Source organism: Delphinapterus leucas, chromosome 19 (assembly GCF_059928025.1).
Source record: "Delphinapterus leucas isolate spDelLeu-1000000601 "Yukka" chromosome 19, BTC_Dleu_Yukka2, whole genome shotgun sequence".
Classification (NCBI taxonomy): domain Eukaryota; kingdom Metazoa; phylum Chordata; class Mammalia; order Artiodactyla; family Monodontidae; genus Delphinapterus; species Delphinapterus leucas.
In genome coordinates, this window is record NC_143147.1 from 51,639,658 (window position 1) to 51,663,266 (window position 23,609).

Consider the following 23,609-nt stretch of genomic DNA (forward strand, 5'->3'; position numbering starts at 1 on the left):
CGATTTCTGAGTTCCTTTACAACTCTACAATGTCATATTACAAATTAAAACAAAACATTTTCATTAAATATAGAAATATAAGTACATAATCAGGGTGATAAACTATTGGAATGAAGTCCTGAGGGCTGCAGGGGAAATTGGTCCCTGGAGAGCCTGAAGAAGAGAAATGATGAAACCCTGATTGTTCCCACGTCTTGCCCAAGACCAGTCCTATAGATTCGTCAGTGTTCAAATGAGCAAAAACTATAAGATGGTTTCTCTTTCTCTTGAACTCGGAAGACACCTAAGGAACCATCTAAAAACACTCTTCCAGTAAGTGATGGGAAATAATTCAGTTTGAGAGCCAACTAGACCTGGGTTCAAACCCAGAGTTGATGATCAGAGCCTTAGGCTCTCTAAATCTCAATTTCCTCATGTCTAAATGGGAGGAAAAGACCCAAGATGCAGATTCCTGAGAATTAAATAGCAGTTGACTTACCTAAAGTGTCTAGCATCTTGCCTGGCACAGAGTGGGTACTCAATTTGGTGACTGGGTAAACAGTATGGGCTCAGGAGGACTGCTTGAATCTGAGTTCCCAGCTTGATCACGTACTAGCTGTGGATTTGGGGCAAATTACTTAACCTCCCCAAACCACAGTATCTTCAACTGTGGAATGGAGATAACATTACTTATCTCTTATGGTCGTTATGAGGATCAAAAGAGATAATACACGTAAATAGATTAACTTGGCCTGACACAGCGTACACAGCTGCTAGTATCACCATAATCGTCCTTCATCTCCCTCCTTTATTCTGGTCGGAAATGTCTCTGACATCATTAGCCTCTAAATGTTGAGGGCAAGTTCCCTTGTTTGATTGATCTTCGTCTCTTCCTTATGCGTAACTGTACACAGTTGGTACTAATAAATGTCCTATTTTGTTTCTTACTGTTCCAAAGCAAAAGAAGTAAATTTCAAACTGTGCCTCCCCCACCCGCTAGCGCCAGAAAAAGGAACTACAACCAGGGGGCAGAGGAGCAGCTGCGTCCACGTAAAAGCCTTCCGGGGGAGGCAGAACTGCTTTGCCCTTTCTACTGCTGGAGCTGCTCATAAAGTTTGATTTGAATAAAAAAGCTGCCAGGCCTTCCTTTCCCTTCAAGAGCTTCTTCCGCCCTCAACACAGATTCTGAGCGCCACGCAAGAGGCGGGGAGAAGCCCGAGGGGCGGGACAGGAAGTGAGGTCACCCTCCCCGGGGTGAAAGGTAAGCGGAAGTGGTCTGTCTTTCTCTGCTGTAGGCCCGAGAGGTTGCTGCCGGTGAGTAGCGGCTGGGGCAGGGTATTATGATCCGCAGCCATCCGCGGCCTGGGGGTCGAGTTGCGGGGTGGTGCCGGGTGCTTTTCATTCCTCGGTCTCTGACGGCTTCGTAGCGGATCCTGTCTTGCGAGCAGGACCTGCGGGCGGCCTGAGCCGAGACGCAGTGAGCGCCGCTGAAGTTTCGGGCCCACAGCCTGAGCTGGCGGGTTTCTGAGCGGCCCCTTCTCTTTTCTCTGCAGACATGGGCAAGTTCATGAAACCCGGGAAGGTGGTGCTGGTCCTGGCCGGTCGCTACTCCGGACGCAAAGCGGTCATCGTAAAGGTACCAACCTCGCGAACCTGTGTCCCTTTGTATTCCGTGAATGGGGCGGGCGGGCAACTTGGAATTCAAGACCTAGTTTGGGGGCATTACCCACTGAGCATTGCGAATGGTGGGGGGAGGTGAATGCATGAGAGCTTTTGAGAGAGAAAGACGCATAATAACAAATGGGAGTTGAATTGGACAGCTAACACCCAACGCGTTCTCCATCAGAGGCTTTAAATAATACTAATGGCTGACGTTTATTGAATGCTTGCTTGGTGCCTGGCACTGCCTTATAGGTGTCGTCATGTGCAATCCTTGCGGTAACTATAAGGTTACTTTCTACTGCGAAGGTTTAGAGATGTTAAGTTTAACCTGAGGTCAAACAGGTAGTAAGTGCTGCAGCTGGACTCCGTAAAAAGAGGAGAAATTGTTTCTAGTTAAAGTGGTCACTTAGCATAATCTAGCCGTTCACTGTTTGCCTTTTACCTACGTCTTTAGCTTTTTATGAGATTTTCCTAAGCCCTGGCCACATACACCACTGCTGTTGACTGTTGGGGACACCGGGGCACCCTTGGTTCCCTTTCCTCCGTCTACCTGAGGCTGGTTTTGGAGTTAGGCAGCCAGGTTTGGAATCCTGCCTCTAACCATTCCTAGCAGTGCAATCCTGGAGGAGGCTAAGAGATGTTAAGTCCTGAGAACTAGTGCTTGGCATATAGCAATCACTTCATAATTGTTAACTATTGTTACATTTTAAATCTCTTACCTCCCAGGACCCCTTCCAGATTTTTCCCGGTGGGAAGGAAACCACCCTTTTCCTTGTTACTCTTTGGGCATCTAGCATAGCACTTAGAACGTCTGCTTTGTGTCATTTTTATAATAGTGGGTCTCAGAGGCCTAAGGGTTGAGGGTGTTCTTTCTATACACGCCCTACATCTAGCAAAGGGCCTAAACAATAACATGTAATTGCTCATTCAGAACATTGATGATGGCACCTCAGACCGACCCTACAGCCATGCTCTGGTGGCTGGAATTGATCGCTATCCCCGCAAAGTGACAGCTGCCATGGGCAAGAAGAAAATTGCCAAGAGGTCAAAGATCAAGTCTTTCGTGAAAGTTTATAATTATAATCACCTCATGCCTACAAGGTGAGCGTTTCAAGAATGGGAATGAAAGTGACTTTTTCTAACTTTTCCCACTCTCTGCCCTGCTGAATAAGGAGACAACCTTGTAGCCACTACAGTGGAAGAGACATCATTTTCAATTTGTCATTTGGCCGTGGTTTCCAGTGTTGCCTCTTTAATCCATCTTGGAAGTGTTCACTTTCCTGTTGTTTTCTATTGATTTCCCTGACTTGGCAAAGCCGGATTGAAAAACCTCTTCCAAACTTGCTCTTGATCAGTCTCTCTCCTCACCTGAAAATTCTTTGAAGTGTTGAGTAAAGGTGGTTCCATTTGTTTCCAGCCACAGTAAACACAGGCATAGAATCTGGCCTGCCTTCTTCCACTCTCAAGGATAATAGTTATTATAGGGTAGGGTAGTTGTGGGAAACTGAGAGTGAATTGTGAAGTTTTTCAGTGGCTTGAATCTATGTAAATGAGTTTGTTAAAACTGGGCATTTCCAAAGAATATCATCAGGACTTTAGCACAGTTTTGATGATAGCTCCTGTGGAGTCAGACCTTAATGTGCCAATGTCCCAGGAGTGGGGCGGAGGGGTGAAGGCCCTGGCAGCATGTGGGCTGCTCCTACCTTCCTGCCATTGTCCCCAGGTATTCTGTGGATATCCCCTTGGACAAAACTGTTGTCAACAAGGATGTCTTCAGAGACCCTGCTCTCAAACGCAAGGCCCGACGAGAGGCCAAGGTCAAGTTTGAGGAGAGGTAAGTAGGCTTTGGTAGTGAATGCTGGAGTATGGTTTCACTGTTCTCCATGAAGACAGTTTTGTCTTCTGTGATTCCTCCCCTCATTGGTGTCCTTTTTTCCCCCCTCTAGATACAAGACCGGCAAGAACAAATGGTTCTTTCAGAAGCTGCGGTTTTAGGTCTGTCTTGTTTCAGTCATTAAAAATACAAAAATACAAAAAAAAAATCCATGTGTCTGCTTTCTTCTTGTTATTAGACTGGGAAAGAACATTCATACGATGAGAGACACTGGGTGGTGGATGAGGGACTGTGGGAAAATATAAAATAAAAGGTACATCTGCCTTTGTGAGACATGGGCTACTTCTGTCCATAGCCTCATAATCCTTTAATGGCTTAACTCTGGGTAAAATGTCATATTGAACTGTTTCCCCAAAAGAGCTACTCTGGACATTTTTAGGTGTGGAATTGTTTAAGCATCCCTGGCTTCAACCCATTACATATCTAGAGAACTGTTCCCCCCACCCCGCCCCGCCGTTGTGACAACCAAAGGCCCCTCTGAGTGGACACCATCTACTTTGGATTAAGAGTCACTAACTTGAGGTGGTTTGTTAAACCGGAGTGCCAGATTTGGTAGGTCAGAATTCAGCATCTTGTCAAGTGATGTTGGTGCTGCTTGGACGAGGACCACACTGGAGAACTGCTCTAGATGGGGATGGACACCAACAATGAAGGCCTGAGCCACAGAGCAGCCATTCCTAGTGGGACCAAGGAGAGGTCCCCAAGTGGTCTGTCTAGCAGAGACAGGCAAGGAAGGGTGTGGTTCAAGGGGGTGGGGCTCTGGATTGTCACCACTGTGTTACAGGAAAGGCGTTTGGCCCTTCTATAGCATTTTACCTCTCATTGGACACTTAACTGTGACTGGTGTTACTGATGAAGTAGGTTCTCCAGCCAAGCTAATACTAAGTCACTAAATGGAACTAGGATTCAAATGGCCCTATTTGCCAAGCTTCACACTTGGCACACTTTCAGCTGGGGTGAGGAGTGGGGGCATGAGAAAGGGGCTCGGTAAGTTACTCTGAGTGGGAAGCCCTGGACTAGGTGAAAATAGAAAACTTATATCCTGCACTGTTTTATGTATATTCATTGGACTCATCTCACCCTTAAGTGTTTTTTGGTTTTTGTTTTTTTTTTGGCTGCGTTGGGTCTTCGTTGCTACGCGCAGGCTTTTCTCTAATTGAGTGGGGGCTACTCTTCGTTGCGGTGCGCGAGCTCATTGCGGTGACTTCGCTTTTTGGAGCACGGGCTCTAGAGCGCAGGCTCAGTAGTTGTGGTCCAGGGGCTTAGTTGCTCCGCGGTATGTGGGATCTTCTCAGACCAGGTCTCGGACTTTTGTCCCCTGCGTTGGCAGGCAGATTCTTAACGCACTGCACCACCAGGGAAGCCCCTCACCCTTAAGTGTTTGATGTCTCCAGTAAGTCACACTCACAAATGGAACTATATTTAAACCCTCCTTTAACTAAAAATTCAAATACTGTTCCAACCAGCTTTGTATACATGCATCACTTCCTAGCAATGTGACTTTGGGCAGGTTTCTGCACTTCTGTGCCTCACAAGTTTAGAATCTCATCGGGAAAATGGAACCAACTTCAAGGGGTTGTTTTGAAGGTTGAGTTAATTCATGGAAAGCAGAATTGGTATAGGGCACATAACAGCTCTCAAGTGATGGCTATTGCTACAGCTTCGTCAGCTTGATGTGGCTTTATCTGTCCTGGTTGCATTTCTCATTCAGTTATCAACACCTGCATGTTCTGGGCAACATTCTAAGCTCTTGGGAAATAGCCATTAACAAAGCAGACAAAATTCTACCAATAGGCCTGTGCTGGGATTGCTGGGTCGGGAATGAATGGCAGATTGGGGCCAGCATTCAGTTTGTAGTTGTTTGTGGGGTAACTTCCCCTGAGGCCTCACAGCTGGGGGAAGTTCGAAGACCAGGAAGCCACCCAGGGTTGGAGTACGGGAAGGGCAGGGACTTTACTGAAATGAAAGTGAAAGCAAAGAGCCTGCGTAAGAACCATAAGAAGTGTCTTTCAGGCTCTGCTGGGGAGACCAAAACTCCTCAAAGTGCAAGCAAGACTTTAGTCGCATTGGACCCTGCCAGTTTGTGCCAGCTCTGAAGCTTCAGCCCTTGCTAACTGGACCTTAGACCATGATGGTGAGAGGAGGGTCTTGGGGGTGGGGAGAATCCAAGAGGAATGCTCCTCTTGGCCAGGAATCTACAGGTATCCCAGGGCCTGGCAGGCAACCCTCTCCCTACCCATCTCTTAGACCTGCTACAGGTCTGGGGAGAGACGGCTGGGATGACCTCTCCGCAAGGGAGTTGGTCCCCTAATCCAGTGCCTCAGAGACAGTTCTATAACCTGCATCTCGGGATCGTGAATTCCTTGTGTGGATGTGCATTTTTCTGGAGAAAGAATCCATCGTTTTCATTAGATACTGAAAGGGTTCTGTGACCCCAAAAAGTTTAAGAATTGCTGCAACCTTTATCTCCTGAGATCTTCCTCAACAAGTTCTTCCCCTCCTTATATTTCCATCTAAATGTCACCTTGACCTCTCTTCAGGGCGAGGGGAAGAAGTGTTACTCTTCTGAGACCTAACCTTCCCCCTGTCTGCTGTGGTCCCCCCTTTCCCAACCCCTGATTGCCCCTGCTCGTGCTAGACTAAGCCCTCTGCGGGCTGGTCCTCTGTCTCAGCCTGTTCACCCTTGATCCTCGGTGCCCAGCACAGTGCCTGGCATGCAGTAGGTGCTCAATAAACAGCTGTTGAGTGAATGAATCTCATTTCCCTAGTTTCTTCAGTCTTTCTCCCTGATACTACCCCGTCTGTTACAAATATATAGGTCTCTTGCTTGGAAATTTTTCATTTGCCCCTCAAATGTTGAAGGAAGACACAGGCTCTAGAGGCCAGCCTGCCTGGTTCCAAATCCTGGTTCCTCCAATTGTGTGGCCCTGGGTAAGTTATTAGCCTCTCTAAAGTTTACAGTCTAAGCCCCATTTCCTTATCTATTTGGTGGGAATGATGGTAACACTTCCACACAAGAATACCTACCTGCCACAATTAAACTAAACAATCCCTAAAATACACAGTAAAAACTGAGCATGCTGCTTGGCACATACTGAGTGCTCAATACATGTTCATTATTGTTAATATTGCCAGTTCCCCAGTTCAGCCACCCCTCACTCCTCCCACTCTGGTAAAAGTGCTCTCTTAAAGGGCCTTTACATATTAGAAAGGAAAGAAGGAAGGTGGATTCAGGAAACTGTATTTTTTTAATATAAATTTATTTTTTTTATTTATTTATTTTTGGCTGTGTTGGGTCTTCGTTGCTGTGCGCGGGCTTTCTCCAGCTGCGGCGAGCAGGGGCCGCTCTTCGTTGCGGTGCGCGGGCCTCTCATTGCGGTGGCCTCTCTTGTTGCGGAGCACGGGCTCTAGGAACGCGGGCTTCAGTAGTGGTGGCACGTGGGCTCAGTAGTTGCGGTTCATGGGCTCCAGAGTGCAGGCCCAGTAGTTCTGGCACACGGGCCCAGTTGCTCCGCGGCACGTGGGATCCTCCCGGACCAGGGCTTGAACCCGTGTCCCCTGCATTGGCAGGCGGACTCCTAACCACTGCGCCACCAGGGAAGCCCAGGAAACTGTATTTTTAAAAAATCACCCTAAATTCATTATTGAGAGACAGAGTCTATTAATGACATTGTGATGTCTATCTTCCCAGAATTTTTATGCATTAATAAATATCCTCATGAATTAAAACATTTTAAATCATCAGAATAGGGAATGTATAGGCAGCTTTATATTTTGCTTATTGTGAGCATTTTTTCATGTTAAATGTTCTTTATTACTGTCTTAATTGCTGAATATTTTATACTTAGCTGTTTCTTGTTGGACATGTAGATTTCTTTTTTTTTTCCATTGTAAACAAGGCTACTGTAGTCATCCTTGTATGTGAACTGACCATCTCCTTATGATAAGCAGGACTGTTTTTTGTTGCTCAGTCTCAGCAGTCGTTCTCACGCCTCCTGGCAGAAGGCTTGTTGGCAGCACTGGGCGCAGCTGCGGCTCCTCTGCCTTAAACGTGTTGTTCTTCATGCCTGCTCTCCCTCAGGTTTCACGAGCCCCTCCTCTGCATTCTCCTTGGCTGGTTCTTCCTTGTTCCCCTGACCTCTTAGTGTTGGTTGCCCCAGAAATCAGCCCTTGGACCTCTACATGTTGATCTCATTTAATTTTGTGACTCTAAGTATCTCTGCTTGGATAATTTTCAAGTTTATACTCATGGCCTGGACCCCTTCCCTGGATGCCACATCGTAGAGGCAACCACCACTCTACATCTCTACTGGGATGTCAAATAAGCACTTCATCCCTAATACGTTCAAAGTAAACCCCAATCTCTTCCATCCAACGTATTTCCCATCTCGGCAAATGGCTCTCCTTCCCCTCAGTTGCTCAAGCCTAACAGCTTAATGTCATCACAGACTCGTCTCTTTCTTCCACTTTTTTTTGTGGCACGCTTGCGCGGCTTGCTGGATCCTAGTTCCCCAACCAGGGATTGAACCTGTGTCCCCTGGAGTGGAAGTGTGGAGTCCTAACCACTGGACCGCCAGGGAATTCCCTCAATCAATCTAAACTCTTGACTACGCCTCACCACCTCCACTGCTACCACCTGATCCAGGCCATCAGCATTGCTCACATGGACACTGTCATGGCCTCCTAAGTAGTCTCCCTGTTAGTGCCCTTTCCCCACATCAGTCTGTTCACACAACAGCCAAGTTATCCTGTTAGCATTTAAGCCTGCCTGCAGCCTCCCACCTCACTTTATGTGAAAGGCCCTTCATGGCCCCACTCTGTTTTCTCTGTGACTTTATCTCCCACCACTCCCCCCTCACTCGCTCTGCTCCAGCCACATTGGTCTCCCTGATGTTCCTCAAATACATACAACAAACTCCCACCTCAGGGCCTTTGCACTTGCCGCTCCCTCTGCATAAGACTTTCCCCCACATATACACACGGCTGACTTCTTTATCTCCTTCAAGTATATGATGAAATATCTCAACGAGGCCTACTCTGATCACCCCAGTTAAAACTACTCCAACATTCTCTGTCCTCCCTTCTCTGTTTTTGTCCATAACACTTATCACTAACATACTGCAGATTTTACTTATTTATTGTGTTTATTATCTGGCTCATCCCCTAAAATGTAAACTCCACAGGGAAGTTTTCTCTGTTTGGTTCACTACTGTGAACAGGGCCCGACACGTGGTAGATCCTGGTAGCTGATCGTTGCATGAGTGAATAAGGAAACAAATGAGGGAGGGGACTTCCTGTAGCCCTCCTTTTCTTTTGCCTCTGTTTCATCACTCCTCTTCCTTTGTGTCTATGATGCTACCTGATCCTGGCCCTGGCCCTGACCATGCCTTCTTTTTCTTTTCTTTTTTAACATTTATTTATTTATTTTGGCTGCACCGGGTCTTAGTTGCGGCACATGGGATCTTCATTGCGGCATGCGGACTCTTAATTGTGGCATGTGAACTCTTAGTTGTGGCATGCATGTGGGATCTAGTTCCCTGACCAGGGATCGAACCCAGGCCCCCTGCCTGGAACACGGAGTCTTACCCACTGGACCACCAGGGAAGTCCCCATGCCTTCTTTTTCTTCTCTGCATTCCTTTATCTTTCCTGACCCCTGACTACGTATCTTCAAAGATCACATTTTTAAGGGCTCTGTCCCTGAATGAGTTCTTCCATCCTCTTGGCTTCTACCATTACCACATACTGTTCTAACCCAGAGTTCAATCCACCAAGTCCTGTCCCTGACACTCTGTGTCTTCAACAGCCTTGGGTTTGACTTACTTTGGCCCATTAGGGCCAAAGTTTTTTTGTTTGGATGGTTTTATTTTTTGTGGGGTTTTTTGTTTTGTTTTTGGCCACACCACGTGGCTTCCAGGATCTCAGTTCCCCGACCACGGATTGAACCCAGGCCACAGCAGTGAAAGCCTGGAATCCTAACCACCAGGCCATCAGGGAACTCCCACCATTAGTTAACCTTGATGAACCTCAGGTTCCTCAACTATCAAATGGGGATTATTAAAACACAAAACATTTAACATAGCACTCATATATGCCGGGAACCACTTTTCCAAATAAAATTATACAGAGGTAGAAATTGCTATTCCCACTTTACAGATGAAGAAACCAAGGCACAGAGAGTTAAATAACTTGCCCATTGTCTTGGCAGTAGTAAGAGGAGCTGAATTTAAGCCCCGGAGTTTTGGCCCCAGAACTTGTGCTCTTAACTGCTATATTACACTGCCTCTCAGTACTGCTATGATGAACACAGATAGCATGAGATTTTATCTTAGCGGTTGTTAGGTTCTAAACTTGGCAAGTAAGGCAGAAGAATGCATGTAGTCAAATGAACCTCAAATCATTAACTCACCCCTAAGTATCCAGAATTTACAGTCTCTCAATGAGCTCAGTGTAAAATGGATCCCTTTTCTTTTTTCAATTGAGTACCAGATGGATACTGGCTTGCATTTAGAGACCAAGTTATCATGTTAGTTAAGTAAATAAATAGCATGTATAGTTGAATTCAGGTAAGTGACTACAGTCAGCCTGTGTTGTCCTTAAGAAGTCTGTGATAGAGAAGTTTCAGTTGGGAGTTGGAGACAGGAGGCAGTTTTGTGATACTTAAATGGGATGGAGCCCAACTGTGCCGATCACTTAGCAGGTCCCCAGTAACTACTGGCTCTCTTCCCTTGCCTGCTGGTCAATGACATTATACCAAATCCTTGGACACCCAAGTCTGCAACCTCAGTGTTGCATCGCCTCTCCAGTCTGTCCCCTCTGTCGCTTTAATACAGCATCCGGAGTCTGGCAGCTTTTCCTCTTGAGATGTACTCATCTGTGTGTGCTCCTTGTGCCCAGTGCCAGGGGTTCAGGTCAGCTCCTGTCACGTCTGTGAGAATTAGAGCCACAGATCTGGGCTTGTTCTCCCCACTCCCCAGTTCCTGCTGCTCCAGTTCATCCTGCCATCACTGCCAGCTTTTTTTTTTTTTTTTTAAGTGTAGTTGACTTACAATGTTATGTTAGTTTCAGGTGTACAGCAGAGTGATCCAGTTATACATATATGTATTCTTTCTCAGATTCTTTTCCATTATAGGTTATTGCAAGATATTGAGTATAGTTCCCTGTGCTCTGTACAGGAGGTCCTTGTTTATCCATTTTATACATAATAGTGTGTATCTGCTAATCCCAGACTCCTAATTTATCCCTCCTTCACCCCTTTTCCCCTTTGGTAACCATAAGTTTGTTTCCTATGTCTGTGAGTCTGTTTTTGTTTTGTAAATAAATCTGTGTCTTTTTTTTAGATTTCACATATAAGTGGTATCATATGGTATTTGTCTTTCTTGACTTACTTCATTTAGTATGGTAATCTCTAGGTCCATCCATTGCTGTAAATGGCATTATTTCATTCTTTTTTATGGCTGAATAATATTCCTCTGTGTGTGTGTGTGTGTGTGTGTGTGTCACACACATATATATATAACATCTTTATTCATCTGTTGATGAACAGTTAACTTGCTTCCATGTCTTGGCTATCGTAAATAGTGCTGCTATGAACATTGGGGTGCATGTGTTTTTTTGAATTAGGGTTTTCATCTTTTCCAGATATATGCCCAGGAGCAGGATTGCTGGATCATATGGGTAACTCTATTTTTAGTTTTTTAAAGAGCCTCCATACTGTGTAGGAGAGTTCAGTGTAGGAGAGTTCCCTTTTCTCCACACCCTCTCCAGCCTTTATTATTTATAGACTTTTTAAGGATGGCCATTCTGACTGGTGTGAGGTGATACTTCATTGTAGTTTTCATTTGCATTTTTCTAATAATTAGCAATATTGAGCATCTTTTCATGTGCCTGTTGGCCACCTGTATGTCTTCTTTGAAGAAATATCTATTTAGGTCTTCTGTCCATTTTTTGATGACCGGATTGCGCTCTTTTCCACACTGTGTCCATCACCTCACTCCCCCTTTCAGAAACCTTCACCAATTCCCCATTTTCCCACTGATAAACTCTCTGGCCTGAATTGTTTTGTTTGTTTGTTTGTTTTTCCTTGTATCCATTCACCAGTGGATGGACATTTTTGAATTTTTTTTTAAACTGTAATTATGAAACTTTTAAAAATAAATTTACTTATTTATTTATTTAAAGCTATTTATTGAATAGCATTGCCAATTACTAGATTTTCAAACAATATGTATAATTAGATCAAGATTTAAAGCAGAAGTAAAAAGAGGATGGATTAAAGACTGAATCCAACTTTTATTTTTCATATTTATTTAAAATCAAGCCATCTGGGCTTCCCTGGTGGCGCAGTGGTTGAGAGTCCGCCTGCCGATGCAGGGGACATGGGTTCGTGCCCCAGTCCGGGAGGATCCCACATGCCGCGGAGCGGCTGTGCCCGTGAGCCATGGCCGCTGAGCCTGCGCGTCCAGAGCCTGTGCTCCGCGGCGGGAGAGGCCGCGGCGGTGAGAGGCCCGCGTACCGCAAAAAAATAAAATAAAATAAAATAAAGCCATCTTTTTCAAATAAAAATCCAGATTTCTGGTTTCCCTTAGAAGTGGGAAGATATAGGATACTGACACCACATTCCATGTGAAAAAACTTGGCTAGAGCCGAGAAGGGGTTGCCACTTTAGTTGGGACATGCTGTCTGCAGGATGTAAGAGTCCCCACCTCTCCATATCACACTGCACCTGCTCCCCTGACTCATTGATGTCATGTAACTGACCCTGAAAGTCACTGATTATTTCTCACTACTCATTAACTGGCATTATTTGGTCAAGCCCTAGTTTTCTTCTGCTTAAAATAGAGTGAACTCACACTGAATTATTCAACGCCCACTGTAATATGTTCCCGTTCTGTCATTCGTTCACTTCATTCATTCACTCACTTCATTCATTCATTCAGCACGGGTTTACTGAATGCCTGTTTTGTGCCGGGGACTCTGCTGAACACTTGGGACACAGAGATGGCCAGGACAGAGTCCCGTCCTCCCCAGTGAGCTCACACTTCCCTGAGCTGACCTTATTTATCAGGCTTCCAACCACAGGGTGAGCTCTCCATCCCACAAACAAAGGTGCATTTATTCCCATCCCTGGTGTCACTCCCCTGCCCATTTGTCAGCTCTCTCTGGATCTGCTCCAAATCACACCCAGCCTGAAAGGCTGCTTGGTACAGCAGAAAGGGTGGCAGTCATGGGACAAGCTGGGAGATGTGGGGTAAATTTCTCCCCTGCTCTGAGTTTGATTTCTTCACTGTAAAGCATAGACTAAGAGTCGAGAGTCAGACTGCCTAGGGCCAAATGACTTCGGGTAAGTCACTTGACCTCTCTGAGCTACTGTTGCCTCATCTGCCAAATAAGAAGAGGGTGTTTATTTCATAAGGTTGTTGCAAGACATGAGTGGTATAATCCATATAAAGGGCTTAGCACATGTTAGCTGGTAGTCTTATGACATCTTGCAACTGTAAGCTCCTACTGCTCCTCGAGGCCTCCCTAGTTGTGTCAACCCCTTTGGGACGGTCCCTCCTCCAAATTCCCGCTGTCCTCCACCATCAGCCTCTCCTCCACCATCAGTCGTGTGATTGTGCACTGTCTTGAGTACCGTTTGTTTGTCTGTTTGAAATATTTATTTATTTATTTTGGCTGTGCTGGGTCTTAGTTGCAGCATGCGGGATCTTCGTTGCGGCATACGGACTCTTAGTTGTGGCATGCGTGCGGGATCTAGTTCCCTGACCAGGGGTCGAACCCAGACAGGCTGCATTGGGAGCGCAGTCTTACCCACTGGACCACCAGGGAAGTCCCTTGAGTACCGTTTTATACAGACCTAAGCGCTGGACCCTTTTCTTCCACTGCCTGTGTCGTGCCCAGTACCTCATAGCAGGAGCTCAATCAGTGTTTGTTAAACTCTGGGTCTCCAGGAATGACCCAGCCGTGGCTGCTGCAAAGGCTCCTGCCTTTCAGAGCAGCTGCGATGGGGGCAGCCAGGCTGGGCCAGGACAAGCCCAGGGCAAGGTAAAGGGGTTGGGCTGTTCTCGGGCTGAGCACCAACTCTGCTCCTGGAGTGTCCAGAATAGCGGCCCCCTTTCCCTGGGTCATTCATTCTCTGGAAAGGCAGGTGGATGTCTGGTTGTTCCCCTCTGCTCCAATAGGCCCTCCAAGCCCTTCAGGAGGAACAGGCCAAACTAAAGACCAGGCTACAGGAGCTGAAAAGGAAGCTCAGGGACAACCCCCAAGACAAGGTGAGCTGGGAGGGGGTATGGCCTGGTAGAAAGAGCTGGGGAGGTCTTGGTTTCACTACTGCCTCTGCCATTTCCTTGCTGTGTGACCTCGAGTGTGTTACTTGAACTCTCTGAACCTGTCTGCTTCTCTGTAAAGTGGAGCTACCTACCTCACAGGCTTGTGTGAGGACAAACTAAGATTTTGTATGTAAAGTGCCAGTACATGCTTGACCCACATGCATCCGCTTAGTTACCCAGCTCTCCTCTCAGTGTTCATCCCTGGCACTCAGCATCAGTGGCATGTAATTGGGGGTGCTTTCCTCCTGGGAGTGGGGCGCTCTCCCAACCCTGAAATCTGCATCAGCCTCTCCTCCCCCACCTCCAGGTCCCATTCCCAGTGCCTGAGGCCCCCCTGGTGTTCCGAGGAGACATTCAGCAGGGCAAGGAAACAACCAAGTCTGTGGTTTCTAACCTGCGGATCTGTTACCCTCTGCCTGGAGGCTCTGCTCTGGTCACCTTTGATGACCCCAATGGTGAGCTCCGGGAAGCCTTGGGAGGGAGGCTGGGAGGCTTCCTAAGCACTGAGCCTGCTCCCCCACCCAGTGGCCAAGCAGGTGCTGCAGCAAGCGGAGCACACGATCGATGTGGAAGGGTTCCGACTGCGGGTGCAGGTCCAGCCCTTGGAGCTGCCCATGCTGACCACCATCCAGGTGACAGAACGGCAGCGCCCTGGGATCTGCACGGGGCCCCATGCACCTGGGCACAAGGGAGTGGGGTGTGCCTGGGATGACTCCCTCCTGCCTCCCCCTAGGTGTCCAGCCAGATGAATGAACAGAGAGTACTGGTCAGTGGGTTTCCTGCCGGGCTTAAGCTAAGTGAGGAGGAGCTGCTGGACAAGTTGGAGATCTTCTTTGGCAAGAGCAAGAACGGGGGTGGCGATGTGGAGACGCGGGAACTGCTGCAAGGCAGTGTCATGCTGGGCTTCGCTAAGGATACAGGTAAGGGCCTTGTCGGCGAGATGAGAGCAGAGGCACCAGGCCACAGGAGCGGGGAGCCCTTGATGCTGAAGGTCCCCCGCTCCCTGTCCCTGCAGTGGCCCAGCACCTGTGCCAGACGGGCCAGTTCACAGTGCCACTGGGTAAGCAGCAGTTCCCTCTGAGAGTCTCTCCCTACGTGAGTGGAAAGATCCAGAAGGCTGAGGTAAGTGGGAAGGTGGAAGATGGGGACTGGACCTGGTAGCCTGTCTGCCTGCCAGAAACTTGCCCAAGGAAGGACCACAGCCCCGAAACCCCACTGACCTACCCGCTACCAACCTCTCCAGGCCTCCTGCCCCCTCCCATACTCCCACGGTCGCCACCTGCCCCGACCTCTGCCCCGCCCCGACCCCCCAGCCCAACCTGCACGAGCCCTTGCCCAGCTCCTGGCTCCTTTTCCAGGTCAGGTCCCTGACAGTGCCCCACTCGGTGCTGGTGCTCAACATTCCCGATGTCCTGGATGGCCCGGAGCTACAAGACGTCCTGGAGATCCACTTCCAGAAGCCCACCCGTGGGGGTGGGGAGGTGGAAGCCGTGACAGTCATGCCCCTGGGACAGCAGGGCCTGGCGGTCTTCACTGCCAAGTTGGGCTAGGAGCCTGCCCTGCTCATCACCCCGCGCCCCTCTGCCAAGGTTCTCAAACCAGGCTGGGGTTGGACGCATATACAGGAGAGAGAGATCATGCCGGTCAACGGCAGGAGGGACTATGAGTTGTGAAACGCTGCCCCGAGAACAGTAAAAGCGCCTGCATTGCATGATCTTCTTCCTCATTTCGTTTCAAGAAAGGAAACTCGATTAGGCCATGGAAGAAGGCTGCGGGGAGGGAGAAACCCTAGCCTTCCACTAGCAGCACTGGCCTTCCACAAGCTCCCCTTCCCCTCCACTATCAGAGGCAACATCCAGGACCCAGGGTTTGGCTTTTTATTGACACAAACACAAAGGCAGCTTCGGTAACCATAACGGGGTGGGTACACAAAAGTGAAAATCGCACTTCACACATTTAGGCCTCGTTCAGGTGATGAAGAGGCTGAGCCCCTCCCCCCACCTCCCAATGGCAGTGGCTTGGGCAATAACCCGCCCTAATTCCAGATCCAAGGGCAGAGGGACTTACACCCCTAGCCCCGGGAAGTCCCCACTTTGGTTCCAGTGGCCCAGGTCCTAAACCTCCGCTTTGACCCCCTGTTCCATCTCCCCACCCATGTAAACAAAGTTTGGGGCTGAGTCTGAAAAGCTGCCTCCCTGCTCTGAGGAGACAGTGGTCCTCCGTGACTACATGGGGAACGTGCTTCGATTTTTACTTTGGTCCCAGAACAAGAGACAGATGGCATCGCCTCTCAGAGCTCTGGCTGGTAAGTGCCACACTTAGCTGCAAGGCTGAAAAAGCTTCCCCGCCTCTTTCGCCTCAACCACCATAGAGAAATGACAGCCCCAGAGACAGGACATGGCACAGGCCCCCGGAGGCTAGGGGCTGGCCCCCCACACACCGGCACACACACAGATTTTTGGCAGTGCTATGGGACTGGGGAGCAGCGAAACCCCAGCTCCAGCAGAACAAGGAAGGCACTGGGGAGGACGGGGGGAGGAGGTATGAGGCAGGGACCCCTACACACACAAGCAAGCTTTCCATTGCTAAGGCACTGAGAACAAATCCAGAGAACTCAGTGAAGAGGAGGGGGCTCCGTGTCCCTCCCATAGAGTGGTGACCTAGGGCAGCAGGTCTGACTCCCGCCCCTGCTGGAAGAGGCACCCCTGCTGGAGAGTGGCAGAACCCCTGGAGGTGGGAGAAGCCGATTGTGCTCGAGAAATTGGGGACAAGAGGACGAGGCCTTACAACAAGGTGGGCGCTGGCTGGCCCGGGTTGAAGGGACACTAGGGCGACACAGGGACATGCTGGATTCACACAGATTGGCCCCATATCCTGAGCTGGCATTTCGATTCTTTGGGGAGGTGTGGGGCGGGGGCAGGAGGGCAGACGAGGCGGAGGCGGAAGCACAGGGAACAGGACGGGAAGGGATTGGCTAACCTTGGCACAAAAGCAGCACAGCGAGGCCCGGGGAAAGGGTGGGGGCAGGAAGCGGCCGGCCTCTCTCTGACCCTCCCTGTCCCCTTGGCAGGGCCCAGACATCCAAGTGGTCACTTCCCAACCTCTTCAGAGGGCAGGAAGTGGGGAGGGGGAAGCCCTGACTAAAGAGGAAGAACAGGACAGGGGAGAGGACATCACCGCAGAGACCTTGGGGGGAAAGAGGGCAATGCATTGTGATAGAGGATGAACCACGAGGGTCTGGTGGCCAACAGCACGTGGCTTCCCAGCTTCTCTCTTCCCCAGGCCCTGAGGGTCTCCCAGCCCCCTGCCTAGTTCTCCTTCTCCGGCCCAGGCACCAGGAGGACTTTGCCCACGTTCCTCTTCTCCTGCATCTGCCTCATGGCATCCGCCACCTGGAGAGGAAGACAAGACTCTGCTCCCAGCGCCATTCGGCCCGTCCAGGGAGCCGGCCTAAAGGAGTCAGCCCTCCTCCTCCCAGGACTCCTCCCCTAGGGACCCCAGCCTTCACGGCTCCCATCCAGGCCCTCCCTGCAGGGCCATCACACTCACCTTCTCGAAGGGCCACACGGAGTCGATGTGGGGTTTGATGTGGCCCTGGTTGTACAGAGCCACGAGGCGGGTCACCACACCGCTGACCAGCTCCGTCTCGCCCTCCAGGTAGCCCAGGTGGAAGCCACACACGGCTCGGTTGGCCGGCAGCAGCTGCAGAGCTGTCACACTGAACTGATTCCACCATGTGCGCGCCACGGCCATCAGGTTCCGCTTGGGGCCCGTTAGCAAGTTGGCCATTCCTGAGGGACGAGGAGACACAGCCTGTGAATCCAGGTGCCAGGCACATCCCTGTGTGTCTGGATCCAAGCTCATCTGCCCCCTGCGGGCCCCTTACAATTATCCATACCGGCACCCGGGAGTGACAGGAGAACCTCCCACCTGCTGGCTACCTGGCCCAGATGGACTCTAGCCGACTCAAAGATTGCTCTAAGCTTTATATATTTATTTTTGGTGTGAAGTAGTTTTTTAAATGGAAATGCAACTTGCCCAAGAAGCCCAGGAGGTAGGACAGAGGAAGGCAGACTGGTTGATACTGCAACAGGAATAATCCCCAAACAAGAACACAGAGAGAACACAGAATTTGCTATGACTCATGAATGAGAAGGAGAGTAGCTACACCCAGGAGGGAGCAATGTGAATGCAATATCCAGCACCATGCTAACCGTGATGCTTCCTACAGAGCACCGGAGTCTCTGTCCGTTCTGCATTCAAAAGCCCCGGGCCCCTATATCCTACCCCTCAGACCCCACCCTGCTTCCCCTAACTCCCCCTCCAGCCCCGGCCCACTAACTCACCATAAGTGACTACTTTGCCCATGGGTTTGAGGAGGTTGTAGCCCTTGGCCGTATCTGACCCACCCAGAGGGTCCAGGACGATGTCCACTCCTGTCAGAAAGTAGGAGGCCCAGGAACAGCATTAGGATTCACAGATCTGGAGACGCCCCTCCCTGTCCCATGCCATCCTACCCCTTCCCACTCCCTGACCCCACCTTTGGGAGAGATCTTCTTGATCTCCTCTACGTAGTCAGTCGTGTGGTAGTCGATGGGGTGTGTGACTCCGCTCTCCTTCAGCACCTCATGCTTGCTGGCTGAGGCCGTTCCGAACACCATCACATTCTCTACTGTATGGCACAGCTGCACGGCAGCCATACCCACACCCCCTAAAGCAAGACACTTTCATAAAGAGGGGATATAGAGTCGTCCAGCCACCACTCTCCATTCTCACCTCTCAAGGATCCAGCCCATCACCTTCATTTTGCCTGGGCTCATCTTGAGGCTTTCTCCCATCATTCCATGTCTAATTTCCAAGATTGAGAACTGGGGGGAAGGTGGCTGGCAAGGAGGGGGTGCTGGGCAAGGGCACGTTGCTATGGGTAGCACACCAGGCTGGACCTGGTGCCTGAATGCTACCACGGCAACAACACTGCAGAGGCCTCTGGGCACCATAGGCCGAGGCAGCTAGTGTTGCCATGACAACAGTCCAGACAAGCAGCAGGGAAGAGGCCCGGAAGGAGATCTGGGTGGGGTAAGGAAAGGGGATAAATGGAGGGTGCCTGTCACCTGCAGCCATGTGTACCAAGACGCTGTGGCCAGGCCGTAGGTTGCCAAAGTCAAAGAGGACCATGTAGGCTGTGATATAATTGACCAGCAACGCAGCAGCTTCTTCAAAGGTCATGGCCTCAGGCATTAGGAAGGTCTGGGCCGAAGGCACAGTCACCTCCTCCTGCCACATGCCTGACCGGATCAACACCATCACCCGGTCCCCGACCTTGAAAAATGGAAAAAGAAACTGATTCACTTTGCTGTACAGCAGAAACTAACACAACATTGTAGATCAACTATACTTTAATTAAAAAAAAAAAAAAAAAAAGAATGGAAAAAGAGCATCATTCATTCACTCATTCGTTCACCCACTGGTAATTTATGACCTTCTACTATGCACAAGGCCCTCTTCCTGGCAATGAAGTAACAGTACAAGCAGCAGCGGTACTCGTGGTAATGGTTATAATAATAACAATAGTAATAATAATATCATCAATAACAACTTATCTTTACTGACTGCTTACCAAGGCCAGGCCCTATTGTAAGTGCTCTACACATAAACACTCAATCCTCACATCAGCCCCCTGAGGAAGATACTATCCTTATCTCCATTTTACAGATCTTACACTTTATTATTGTGTAAGATCCCTGAGTGCAAGAAGCTTACAGCATGAAATATTGAAGAGACCAAACTGCTTAGGTTTAAAAAAAAATGGGCTCCACTGTTTACTGACACTATGACCTTGGGCAAATAAAAATTATCTAACCTTTTTGAGCCCCAGTTTTCCTATCTGTAAAACAGGGCAGTTAACGAGGATTAAGTAGCAAAAAATCAGTGGTTTTTAGCCTAATGTCTGACACATAGTAAGAACTTCGTAGTGTTAGCTGATAATAAGGACAACAATGATGACAATATCAGAAGCAAGGAGGGGACGTCACCAATCCATTAACTGAAGGAAGAGGGCCGTATGCTGTAAGGACCATACCGAAGTGCAGGTAAAGGCCTCTGAGCAGTTAGGGCTGTTACCTCAGGAGAAGTATCTGAGCCGCCACTGGGGGCTCAGAAAGAAGCTTCACCCAGAGACTGGGGGGAGGAGTGATGGCCAAGGAGAGCCACACAATCCCACCTACCAGGAAAAGGCATCCCCCCTCCCCTTCCCCATACCCTCAGCCACCTGCACAAGAGCCTCCTTGCAGGAGGGAAAGGGAGCAAAGGAAGCAGAACCTTCCCCTCCAGTTTAACAACTGGGGTCAAGGGGAGGATAGGGGAAAGGGGTCAGTCTCCAGAGGAAGGCCTCTCATGGTCCTCTGAAGAGCATGGAGAGGGAGGTGTGGGTGCTGTTCCAGGACAATCCGAGTCTGTCTTGGTCCCTGCCAGGAATGATGGGAATTCTGTACATTAACGAGACTTGGGATCCATGGGGCAGGGGCATGGGACTCCCACACATACCCTTTTTCATGTCCACACTCCACTGAGGAGGAGTACTGAGGGCAGAGTAGGACCTTTCTCTGCAAGCACTGGCCTGAGATGAGGTCTGAGCAATGGAAGCATCCCACCCCAGGACTCAGGACTAGTGGACTCAGAAATAACCCAGGAGAGCTGGGGAAAGTGTAGTGGTCAGTCCAGGTGGTGGCCAGTCGCAGATTTGGCCCAGAACAAGGTCCACTTACCCAGGCTAATGCTCACCCCTCAGCCCATTACAGGGCAGGCCCATGACCCTTCCCCAGCCCAGATATCAGGAGGGAGCGGGGGCTCTCCCCTCGGAATCCAGCCTCTTACATCATATTCTTACCCTGGACAGGATATCCTGTATTTACGAAGCGGAAAGTGTGGGGAGAAGAGGTTAGGTGGTTGGCCTTCAGCAGTAACATGAACTATTACTCCCCCCACCAAAAAAAAAAAAAAAAAAATTCTTCTTAGCACCTTCTTAGAGTAGGATTATTTAGAAGTCAGTGGAAAGGGTGGGGCCAGAGCTGATTCCACGGAGAAGCCCTTTAAGGAGGAAGGAGACGTATGCCTGTACAATAAATCCAAAAATTCCAGCTCTGAGCTCTGGGACCCGCAGGTCTGGCAAGAAGAAAGTCTGCATTTGATGAGTCTCTCTTGCAGGGGCCAGATTTGAAAAGAAACCCCTAAACAAATGACGTGCAAAGGCCTCACCCCAAGTCTCTCAAGAAGTTGGCCACTTGAAACTCTCCGGTGCCTGGGGCTGTCGCCAAGATTAATGATAAACAAAAAGGAGTCACAGACCGGCAGAGCTGGGCCAACCTGCTCACGGTGCCACACCCCCCTCCCCAGTCCAAACGGGCACCGGCCCGGTTTCTCAGTAGAGGGTCCTCTACGAGAAGACAGAGGTGGGTTCCGCCCAAAGTTCCCAAGGGCAGCCCGGGGCCGTGGTCCGCTGGCTGAGTCACCGGAGGAGGAGACAGTGCAGTCACGGGAGACAGAGAGCCCAAGACAAAGATCCAGACACCCAATCTCGCCCCCCACCCCACCCCACCCCGTCCCCACTCTCACCCCCACCCACCCCCGATCAGACTGGCAGTATAAGGCCGGTGCGCGGGAGGAAGGGGCGGCAGGCTCCCTCTCCTCCATGATGGGCGTGCCTGTCTCTAAGGCCCTGCTCTGGGAGGGGCCGCCTCACACCCCCACAGACCACGGGGCTGCATGTGACTAGGGCTCTGGCACGGCCCTGCGCCCCCGCCCAACCCCGACTACATAGCTCTTCGGGCTCCCTCGCGGGAAAAAGGTACCGACCGTCACTCAGAGTCACAGACCACAATTACCCGCGGAGTGTTTAGTGGGCAGGGGTACAAGATAGGTTTCACGGGTGGTGGGAGGGGGCCTTAAAGGTTATTGTGCGCATGCGCATAGGCTCCTTATTGTTTCCCCACCCACCCAGCACCAGCACCGTTTCGGGGCGGCGGCCACAATTAAAATGTTTGGGGAGGGAGCAATTACTTCATCTCAACCTCCCACCCCCAAATATAAATCCAGTTTTCCAGGACCCTCAGAGCACAGGCTCCTTTCCTACGTCTTCCATGCCCGTCTACCCGGGTTCGTGCCAGTTTTCCCCGGCTCTGCCACACCTATGGCGCCCGCCCACTCGTGCCCCACTGCCCCGTGGCCCGCGCAGCCTCTCCCTGCCCTGCCCTGCACTGGCCCGCTCACCTTGCGGTCGTTAACTCCCTCTCCCACAGCGATCACCACGCCCGCGCCCTCCATGCCTGGAGTGAGGGGCAGCGGCGGCAGTCGGTCGTACAGCCCCTGCCGGGCCATAAGGTCGGCGAAGTTGAGCCCGCAGGCCTTGACGCGCAGCGTCAGCTGGCCGGTCCCGGGGGCCGGGGGAGCGGCCGGCCGGGTCTGCAACTTCACCTTGTCGTAGCCACCGAAGCCGGTGAGCACAAGGCAGCGCAGCGGCGGCGGCGAAGGGGCGACGGGCCCCTCGGAGGCCGCGGGCGGCTGGGCGTCACCGGCTGCCTCCTCCGCCTTCGGGAGCTGCGAAGAGGCATCTTCTCCAGCCCCTGCCTCGGCCACCGCCACCACGGTGGCCGCCTCGGCTACCTCTCTCTCGGCGGACATGGCTGGGACGCTCGACGTGCGCGCACAGCTGGACCGAGAGTGCACCGCTGGGGAAGGCGGGGCGCGAGTCAGGACTTGCTAAGGCTGCGGACTCCGAGCGGGCGGGGCGGGGCGCCGGGACGGGGGCGGGGCCTCGAGCGCGGACTTAAAGGGCCAGGGCCACCGTGCAGGTGCGGCGCGAGCGCGAGAAGTGGAGAGGAGGCGCTTATTGGGTACGGGCCCACGCGAGGTCCTTCTTGGGATCATGAAGACTGCGGGTTAATTTACTTATTTATTCATAATAATTAAGCTAAAAATATATTAAGGGACAATCTGAAGGACGATCCCAAAACCTGAGCTTACATCAGATGTGGGGAGCCAGCCACCTGTGGAGCGGAACCCAACCGAGTTGTTCCTCAGGCTCTGACACGACCCATATGAGACCCATTCTTTGCTTGCAGTGGCAAACTTGGAGCAGGGTGACCGAGCCATCTGACTTTGTTAAAGCTCTGTACTTCAATTGTCCTTTCTGTAAAATGGTGATGGTGTTGCTTGCTCTAATTAATCTAATTGATCTTCGGATGCTGTGCTCATCTGCTTCGACATTAGCCGACCAGAAACACTGGACAGTGTCCTCAAGAAGGTGGGAGCCTAGGGAAGCAGGACGGCTAGACTGAGGGGGACCAGAAAACACATGGGCCAGGAGGAGGGAATTACAGCTGAGCATGGCCATCACGGAGAGTGTGTGTGAAGCTCTCACCCTTCCCAATCCCCCCCTGACTTCCCGGAAATCAGTCCTCAGAGCTGGATATGACATCTGGGGGGGATGGGGGACAACAGGGAGGAGTACTCAAGGGACTTCTCGTCCACCCTCCCCATCTCCTTGGGTGTGGGAGCCCCAGATGGAGGGGATAGGAATGCTGCTGCTGGAGCTCAGGAAAGCCCTGCGGTCTCCTCTCCAGGCCCCTATCTCCATGAGAAAAGCCCATGGTGAATGGACAGAAGTCGGCTAAGGCAGCCCCAGTTCCCAGGGAGGGGAAGGGAGGGCGGGATTGGTCTGTTCCCAGGAGCAAATTTGGGAAAGGGGATGGC

The 23,609-nt window shown here is 50.6% G+C and overlaps 3 protein-coding genes across 4 annotated transcripts; 2 read left to right on the forward strand and 1 right to left on the reverse strand.

The window, feature by feature from the left end:
- The first annotated feature begins 1,205 nt into the window (after positions 1-1,205).
- RPL27 (ribosomal protein L27) lies at positions 1,206-3,683 on the forward strand. The gene is made up of 5 exons (XM_022558088.3): positions 1,206-1,293; positions 1,533-1,615; positions 2,573-2,742; positions 3,365-3,475; positions 3,588-3,683. The coding sequence occupies exons 2-5, from the start codon at positions 1,535-1,537 to the stop codon at positions 3,634-3,636; spliced, it is 411 nt and encodes a 136-aa protein (XP_022413796.1). The 5' UTR covers positions 1,206-1,293; positions 1,533-1,534; the 3' UTR covers positions 3,637-3,683.
- A 1,852-nt stretch (positions 3,684-5,535) lies between these two features.
- IFI35 (interferon induced protein 35) lies at positions 5,536-15,573 on the forward strand. Of its 2 annotated transcripts, none has more exons than XM_022557913.2 (7): positions 5,536-5,669; positions 13,716-13,805; positions 14,170-14,317; positions 14,388-14,494; positions 14,596-14,782; positions 14,878-14,984; positions 15,221-15,573. In XM_022557913.2, exons 1-7 carry the CDS (start codon positions 5,664-5,666, stop codon positions 15,410-15,412), a joined length of 837 nt encoding a protein of 278 aa, XP_022413621.1. In that variant the 5' UTR covers positions 5,536-5,663; the 3' UTR covers positions 15,413-15,573. The 2 variants fall into 2 exon arrangements, with proteins under 2 accessions (XP_022413621.1, XP_022413619.1); XM_022557911.2 differs by lacking the exon at positions 5,536-5,669 and adding an exon at positions 6,359-6,466.
- A 152-nt stretch (positions 15,574-15,725) lies between these two features.
- On the reverse strand, positions 15,726-22,612 carry VAT1 (vesicle amine transport 1). Its single transcript, XM_022557910.3, has 6 exons — positions 22,128-22,612; positions 18,974-19,181; positions 18,403-18,573; positions 18,209-18,298; positions 17,412-17,653; positions 15,726-17,254 (listed from the first exon to the last, which is right to left on the reverse strand). Exons 1-6 carry the CDS (start codon positions 22,536-22,538, stop codon positions 17,171-17,173), a joined length of 1,206 nt encoding a protein of 401 aa, XP_022413618.1. The 5' UTR covers positions 22,539-22,612; the 3' UTR covers positions 15,726-17,170.
- Between the last annotated feature and the right edge of the window lie 997 nt (positions 22,613-23,609).

Excerpts from the sequence above, each read along its gene's own strand:
- RPL27 (XM_022558088.3), top strand. The coding sequence starts at position 1,535 with ATGGGCAAGTTCATGAAACCCGGGAAGGTGGTGCTGGTCCTGGCCGGT. Across the intron at positions 2,743-3,364 it reads AATCACCTCATGCCTACAAG|GTATTCTGTGGATATCCCCT; the intron begins GTGAGCGTTTCA and ends CATTGTCCCCAG. Across the intron at positions 3,476-3,587 it reads AAGGTCAAGTTTGAGGAGAG|ATACAAGACCGGCAAGAACA; the intron begins GTAAGTAGGCTT and ends TCCCCCCTCTAG.
- IFI35 (XM_022557911.2), top strand. The coding sequence starts at position 6,389 with ATGTTGAAGGAAGACACAGGCTCTAGAGGCCAGCCTGCCTGGTTCCAA. Across the intron at positions 13,806-14,169 it reads GGGACAACCCCCAAGACAAG|GTCCCATTCCCAGTGCCTGA; the intron begins GTGAGCTGGGAG and ends CCCCACCTCCAG. Across the intron at positions 14,783-14,877 it reads GGGCTTCGCTAAGGATACAG|TGGCCCAGCACCTGTGCCAG; the intron begins GTAAGGGCCTTG and ends CTGTCCCTGCAG.
- VAT1 (XM_022557910.3), bottom strand. The coding sequence starts at position 22,538 with ATGTCCGCCGAGAGAGAGGTAGCCGAGGCGGCCACCGTGGTGGCGGTG. Across the intron at positions 19,182-22,127 it reads AGGGAGTTAACGACCGCAAG|GTCGGGGACCGGGTGATGGT; the intron begins GTGAGCGGGCCA and ends CCATTTTTCAAG. Across the intron at positions 18,299-18,402 it reads CAAGAAGATCTCTCCCAAAG|GAGTGGACATCGTCCTGGAC; the intron begins GTGGGGTCAGGG and ends ACTTTCTGACAG.